The 7,891-nt window shown below is 40.7% G+C and overlaps 1 protein-coding gene across 1 annotated transcript; it reads left to right on the top strand.

Annotated features, from left to right (window-relative positions):
- The first annotated feature begins 5,468 nt into the window (after nucleotides 1-5,468).
- LOC134223095 (sodium-independent sulfate anion transporter-like) lies at nucleotides 5,469-7,891 on the top strand. The gene is made up of 3 exons (XM_062702258.1): nucleotides 5,469-5,911; nucleotides 5,968-6,623; nucleotides 6,684-7,891. Exons 1-3 carry the CDS (start codon nucleotides 5,869-5,871, stop codon nucleotides 7,812-7,814), a joined length of 1,830 nt encoding a protein of 609 aa, XP_062558242.1. The 5' UTR covers nucleotides 5,469-5,868; the 3' UTR covers nucleotides 7,815-7,891.

Here is a 7,891-nt window from a genome sequence, read left to right as displayed (position 1 = left end):
GTTGAATTTTTTCATGCAAAATTTTATCATTTCAATCATTTGTCATAAAAAAATCTCAACAAAAAGACTTTTAAAACTAACAAATAAGCACTTTATTTTTTCACATATTTAATATTATCACATATGCTATACCAAGAACGTAAAATTCCAAATCAAAACGGTTGATCGAATCTACATAATTTCGTTTAAATCGGGCATGCGTTCTAAGTTTTAAATTTTTTTTTTTCAAATTATCTTCGTTGGATTTTTTATACATAATTGAAATATAGATAATATACTATCAAATTTTTATTAAACATTTTAAATAGAATTATATAGACTGTTTCAAAAAAGCCACAAAGCTTAGGTATTATTAGGATTTCTTTGGGAAGCTTGGCATGCATACTTCTATTAATTATTTAAAATTGTATTTATTTGTGTGCACAAATGCGCTATCAGAAACTATCTTTGATTGAATGGGATGTCTAGGGTCTATAAATTAATAAATACATGACACACTTTAGAAATTTGTATGAGTTCACAGTATGTACGAACAATTGTAAACTCTGAAATAGAATGGAATGAGCGAATGAGTCTACCAATTCTCTCATGATGTTTGAGATTGTATACTGCACTATTTTTTTTACAAAGAAACAAACGCAGGTTTGAAAATTTTCCCGGTGCTTATTGAATTTCCCGCATATTTCCCGACATTTTCCCGGTGATTTTCATTTCCCGGTTTTTTCTCGGTTCTCCCGGTTTTCCCGGTTCGCTGGTCACCATGCGATTTGTGACCAGGAAGGAAAATGCTTGAACAAATGTTGGAAGAGTGCAATATTTATCCAGTATTATATTTTTTCATAAAACTTAACAAACAGAATTAATATATATTGCTAGACAAATTTTAATAAATTTTTAAAATTCATCCGATTTTACTCAAATAACATAATGTGGATAACTTATTTTCGATACAGTCCTTATAGGGGCCATCCACAAAGTACGTCACGCTCCCAGGGGGAGGGGGGGTTTCGAGCAGCGTGACGACTCTTACAAACATTTTAGAGGTTTAATACAAAAAGTGTGACAATGGGGGGAGGGGGGGTTGAAAATCGCCAAATTTTGCGTGACGTACTTTATGGATCTTCCCATATCTGGGTGCTGCGGATAGAGCCGCTTTTCTGCTCTCAAGCGAGTAGCGTGATATTTTGAAATCAATCCCATTAGCAAAATTATTTTGCAGTTTCTTGGCTGTCAAACATTTCGCGCTCTTAGATTTCTCTTTCCACGCTGCATGAAGGCGCACAAATGCGCGAGACTCTACATGACTTTACGATGGTTTACATACATTCCTGCTCCAATAAGCTGCTGAATCTCGTGAAATCTCGTAACGAGGGCTTTTTAGGTGCATTCTTACTAATTTTCCACTCGAAATATAATGTGAATATATTTGTTACAATGAATGCACAACTCAACTAAGTTTATTTTTATTTCTTTCCCCAAATAATAACAATACTTCTCAATATCAGATCTAAAACGAACATAACCACAATCTTCAATGTTTGGCTCCGGCACAATAGAACATTTTGGCTTCAGTTTGACAACCAAATCGATTCTATCCGCACCACCCAGCTCTATATAATAATGAGTTTGCACTCAACGTTTCATTGAAAAATACTTTATTCTATCGTTTTTCACTAATGACGAGCAAGCAGTCAAGCATCGTTCTCCCTCAGTCAGAGTCCAACAGTGATCCGAGTAAGGCGATACCTCCGCCGAGTGCAATAATGCGCAATAGGTGATTTCATGGTGCATCAGCAAGCTACACAATTTCCTCCAAAATTTGCTAAGCGTCTGCCTCCTCGAAAATGTGCACTCTTCGTCGAGCCAATCGATCTTTCGATTTCATCTCACATACCCTACGTTGCTACGTCGCTACGTTGCTACGTTGCTACGTTGCTACGTCGTTGGTGGCTGCGTTAACTGCACTTCAGCAGTCCCCTAGAGGGGCCCCATCGAGCTCACCCTCTTCCCGCAACACTGCCTCGAGATGCTGCGCGTAGGGGAACTGGGGGTAGGACGCCCACGTTAAGGAAAATGCCATTTTTATCAATGAAAACCACAATTTCAGCCAGTTTTCATCAGCGCATACTGAAGAACAGCATATCTGCGACTGACTACCGATAACAGATATCTAATTGTCCATTTTATTGCACAGAAATTTGATTTTTAAAAAGCACCCGAAAAAAAATGATTTTGAAACCATGCGGGGTGAGATGCGCCAGTGGATGGGTTAAAACGCGCATGTGCTTATCGTACTGATTTTCATTTTAATTGCCTACATTAAGGCAATTAACCGAATGTTTCGGTCATACGAAATGAGCATAGGCGTAATGCCCCACACCGACCTCAGAAGTTTGAAGGCCCATAAAATCGTTTTAAAACCATTTTTGACGACGATTTCGTGTGGAACATAAAGAACACGAGTAAGCAGCATGGCTCATGGCTCTATTATTAATTTATCAATGTATAACAGCGACAGAAAGACTAAATTCCACCGAGCTAGAATTGCATCAAAACACGCAAAAATCGTTTTTTCGAGTTTTTCATGTATAACTAGAGAAAAATCATGAAATATATGTATCCAATGGCAATATTTTTCATTGCTTTATCGTATAGACTATTGAAAATAATCAAAATGGGGATATTTAACCTTATTCAGGGGTGGCGCGTTTTAACCCCTATGGGCGTGCTACCCCCACTTCCCCTATGCGTTGGCCGATAACCTCTTTTTGTCACTGTGGTCTTCGCCAATTGTTCCAGTCCGATTGTTCTTGCTGTTTTTTCAAAGGCTTGTAGGGCCTGCCACAAAACCCTCTAAATTTCCGGTGAACCATGGTGCACAGTATTGATTAGAATCCCTCGCTGGTACTCAGACGCTGTTGTGAGCCGTACCTCCTTGGTAAACGGGCGCTCAAGGGGTCGGGGTTGGACTAGTGCCCTTTGCTTGGAACACGGTTGCTCTTATGAGGCCTGATTGCAGATACATGCAGCCTTTCATAGAAGTTTAACAGAAATGATCTAAGTACCTATCCCAAAATAAATTATTTTTTCAAGTTGTGTAAAAATTTGAACACATCCAAAGCGAAACTAGGACCGATCTGCTGGTATTGCGAATCTGCACCCGCGAAAGCACAAATTGCTGATTTCGGGGGAGTTTTTTTTGATTTGGTAAAAGCTTCTATTCGTGACCAAGCAGGACGGCAGGGCTGCTTAGAGGACTCGATTGGAAGCCCATAGTGGACTTGTTTGGAAATCTAGCAATGATTCGTTGTAAAATCCAGGGTGGATATCTTCCAGGACTCCGGGAACGATTCCTTCGAACAATCGCTCCCAGCGATCCACAAACGATTTCTCCGGCAATCAACGAACGATTCCTGCCACAATTCGGGAACATTTCCTCCGACAACGATTCCTCCTTCCGGGGAACGATTCCTCCGGAAATTTCAATCGAATTCTCTGGGTTTCACGTTCAAGCCTCCTGCAATCCGGGAATAATCCCTCCGGCAATCTCCAAAATATTTCTTCGGGAATCCGCAAACGGCAATTCGAGAATAATTACTTCAGCATTCTGGAAACGGCATTCCGCGAACTATTCCTGCGATTTCTCCGTAATTAGGGGGAACAATACATCCGGCACTCCATGAACGATTCTTTCGGCAATTCACGAACGATGCCTCGGACAAATCGGGAAAGATTCTTTCGGCAACCTGGGAACGATTCCTCTAGCAATCAACAAACGATTTCTCCGGCAATCTGGGAACGATTCCTACAGCAATTTACGCGAATGATTCCTCCGGAAATACGGGAACGACTCCTCCAGCAGTTCACAAAGGATTCCTTCGGCAATTCGAGAACATTTCCTCCAGCAACCCGCCAACCATCACTCCAGCAAACATGGAACGATTCCTAGACAATCTGTGCATGAGTTCTCCAGCAATTGACGAATGATTCCTCTAGCAATTCACGATCGATTCCCTCGACAATCCGAAAACGATTCTTTCGGCAATTCTTGAAAGATTCCTATGGAATCCGGGAACGATTTTCCGGCAATTCACGAGAAGTGTTTTTTTTTCTTTTTGACTGCTTTCACGACACTGATGCAGAACACTGGCGATTGATGGTGATGCCCATGAAGATGTCAAAATAAATTGGTTTCCAAAATTCACCGGAAAATGTTCGCGAAGCTATCGAAGAAGAATTCACGTTTCTCGGATAGGTTCTCTGGACTACCATTCCATGGAAGTTTTATGCGTCGTTAGCCACTATCATTCGATACGCTATGCAGACTATCCGATCCGATCAACAGTTTGTACATTTCCTTGCTTCCTACCATGTAGGTACATGATGCATGTTTTTTCCAAGTGCTGCAAACGATAGATAGTAATATACAGTAAGATAAAGTAAAATAAACAGTCCTCTTCAGCAATATTTTCATTATTGTTTTATGGCCAAGTAAACAGTTTTATCATTTCAAAGCAAACATTGAGATCGTGCCAATTTAATTGAGTAAAATACATACCTAGAAACAGAAAAGATTGTAGTGAAACAATTCTAGCGGCCTCCTTTATTACTTGTCTTTTTCTTTTGCAAACATCCGAGATACTCTAACACCCATGCGTGGACAGTCACGGTTCAGTTTAAATGTGTTATCAACCTCGCTCGATGGAATCAAATTTTTACCTCCTTCAGTATGTCAGGTAGGTGAATGTAAATACTCAACGTGGTGGGTAAGCAAATACGATAGAGTATATTTATCCGAATATAGGGTAATGAGACTATTTTGTGTTGCTGATTATATTTTAGACAAAGAGCAATTTCCTCAATTCAAAAGATAAAATGAATAATAAGTAGCATTATTTTGTTTTATAATTTTATTTGATGATTTATATTTATCTTAGTCAACAGTACAAAATATTCCCGTTACTCTATATAGCATCATAGGGCGGTCACAGTGGATTTTACTGGCACGCTAAACATTTTTCACCCTTTTTTGTGCATCTCAATCGTCAGTACCAAATTACCACTGAGTTTTCCAGGTGTACAAAAGTGTTCGTATGCCACCAAAAGTGTTTGTGATATGTTTAATTTGTTTGATATGAATGATACATTTGTGATTGCAACTGGATTACTAACCATTTTATATCAATGTGATCGCGAGAATATGATTAGAGAACTCAACGGCAAAATCATTCATTAGACTAGACTAGAAATCTCGATCGGGTCACGACAGTACTTTTCAAATTTCAACATTCCATTCTGCGGGTAATGGAAATAAAGATTAAGATTAATTAATAAAGATTTCGAGTGACAGAATTTAAACGTTAGTTTATTTCGCTCAACTCACTATCGCTGATTCTCTTTCTCAGCATTATGGGTTATTCAATATTTCTACACTGACTTACTGCTGCTAGGCACCACTATCAGTTTGACTCAGTCAGCTGGCGGTTGCTATCACAGATCTCCATTTCCGAAGTAGTTCGCTACGAGATATTTTTTTTCACAATGGACTAATCAATTGCCTAATACTTTCTATGTGAAATATTTCAAAAGCGTAGAAGCTATTTCACCTCGCATGTTAGAGTGCGCGTCAATCTTTAGCAAAGGCGAACGATCATTCAGGAATCCCGCCAAAACCTCAATCACATACGTAATTGATTTAGTGGATCTTTAACAGGAGTCATTTATCATGTTTTATGTATCTGTTGTCAAGTGATCATGACGTGTCATAAATTTGAAGTAGTGATGGTGTACGGTCCATAGTTTTTGCTGCATACCCATGAGTTGCATTTCTTGAATTTACCGGCAGATAGAACATTTCGACGGGCAACAATGAATTCTATCAGCGATGATGGAGGTCATCAGGATCTGAGCGGTTAGTATATGATCAAGTTAAACATCTATGGGAACTCAATTGCCTCTTCTTTGCAGATGACTCTGAAGTGGACTTCCAGGAACGTTTACCGAACGTGTACTCGGTAGTGGTTCCACAGATTCGCTCAATCTGCACCACGGCGACAGTACGGCGACGAATCCACGTTCTCGAGTGGTTACCCAAATATCAGTTCAACTACATACTTCCGGATATAATCGCAGGAATCACAGTAACCTTAACTGCGATACCTCAGAGCATAGCCTACGGAATCTTGGCAAATCTACAGCCTCAGGATGGCATCTACTCTAATCTGGTAGGATGTTTTATGTATTTTTTGTTCGGAAGCGTCAAAGATGTCACAGTGGCGCCTACCTCAATCATGGCGATTATGATTCAAAAAATTGTGACCACCTTAGGCCCTGGCGCGGCTCTTTTGACGCTGTTGGCCGGGGGAGTTACATTCCTGTTTGGAATTTTTAACCTAGGAATCTTAGTTCGATTTATATCGATGCCGGTGATAACAGGTTTCACAACGGCTGCCTGCCTGACGATCGGTAGCGCCCAACTTCGGTCCCTTTTTGGGATCAGCAGTAAAGGAAAGAGCAGTGATTTCATCGACGCATGGGAGAATGTTATCCAGCACATTGGTGAGACTCGTCTATGGGATGCCTTACTAGGATTTAGTTCGATAGCATTTCTCGTAATACTTAGGGTGAGTATTTTCTTACTTCTCATGAAACTTAGTTGACCAGAATAACAACTACAATTTCAGTTAACGAAAGACTGCGGCCAAGGGCAATGGAAAACATTTTTCAAGTATCTTGCCTTGCTGCGTAACGCCATGGTAGTCATCATCGGGGGACTTTTAGCATATGGATTCTCGCTTGGCGGATCCCAACCGTTCATTCTGACGGGCCACGTGGAAGCAGGTCTTCCACCATTTCACGTTCCTCCACTATCCGTGACGAACAATGGAACCTACTACGGTTTCTCCGATATGATCTCCGTTATGGGTACCTCAATCATCACAATCCCATTGGTGTCAACGTTGGAGATCATATCTATTGGCAAGGCTTTTTCCAAAGACAAAACCGTGGATGCCACACAGGAAATGCTTGCCTTGGGTATATGCAACATGGCAGTGGCATTCTTCTCTCCACTACCAGTAGCTGGATCCTTCACGCGAACCGCAATTAACAATAGCAGTGGCGTTAAAACATCCCTCGGATGTGCCATTACTTCGGCTCTGCTTCTGCTGTCATTGGCAGTCCTGGCGGATGCTTTTTATTATATTCCCAAAGCAACACTAGCATCAGTAGTGATCTCGGCAATGATCTTCATGGTGGACTACCGCGGAATAGCAGAGGTATGGCGCGTCAAGAAATTGGACATGATTCCATTCCTAGCCACGGTTCTGGCCTGCATTCTACTCGGACTTGATTACGGCATCCTGTGTGGTATCGCTATCAACTGCTGCATTTTGTTATACTTGATCTCAGTACCCAAGATCGATCTTCATCTGTCACTAGTGGAAGAGATTCGGATTCTTCTAGTGAGACCAACCACGGATTTAACGTTCTCTTCGGCTGAGCAGCTAAGAGATCTAGTTGTACAATCAGTGGTTAAAGATTTCGACACAACTGTTGAATTGGTCGTACTGGATGGGAGCCGAGTAAACTTTGTGGACACCACTGCAGTGAAGAACGTAGCTAGTTTGGAGAATGATCTGAGTTCCAGGCAAGTAGGATTGGTGCTATGGAGATGGCACAGGAGTGCAGCCGGCGGATTAGTACGTCTCAGGGATGGGTTGCGAGTATTGCTTAGCAGTGCAGAGAGCTTGGAAGGGGCGGTGCAACAGTGGAAGGCATCCGCCGAGGGTTATCTCAAAGAAACTAATGAGTGATAAAAAGAAATTAATTTTATTAATTAGATTGAACTACATTAGTTTGTAAGAAAAAAATAAAACAATTTTTAAATTTA

This window comes from Armigeres subalbatus, chromosome 1, assembly GCF_024139115.2.
Source record: "Armigeres subalbatus isolate Guangzhou_Male chromosome 1, GZ_Asu_2, whole genome shotgun sequence".
Classification (NCBI taxonomy): Eukaryota; Metazoa; Arthropoda; class Insecta; order Diptera; family Culicidae; genus Armigeres; species Armigeres subalbatus.
Note: the sequence above shows the minus strand (reverse complement) of the source record. Positions and strands in the feature narration are given on the sequence as shown.

Coding starts and splice junctions, on each gene's coding strand:
- LOC134223095 (XM_062702258.1), top strand. CDS start 5,869: ATGAATTCTATCAGCGATGATGGAGGTCATCAGGATCTGAGCG. Junction 5,912..5,967: donor AGGTCATCAGGATCTGAGCG/GTTAGTATATGA, acceptor TCTTCTTTGCAG/ATGACTCTGAAGTGGACTTC. Junction 6,624..6,683: donor CATTTCTCGTAATACTTAGG/GTGAGTATTTTC, acceptor CTACAATTTCAG/TTAACGAAAGACTGCGGCCA.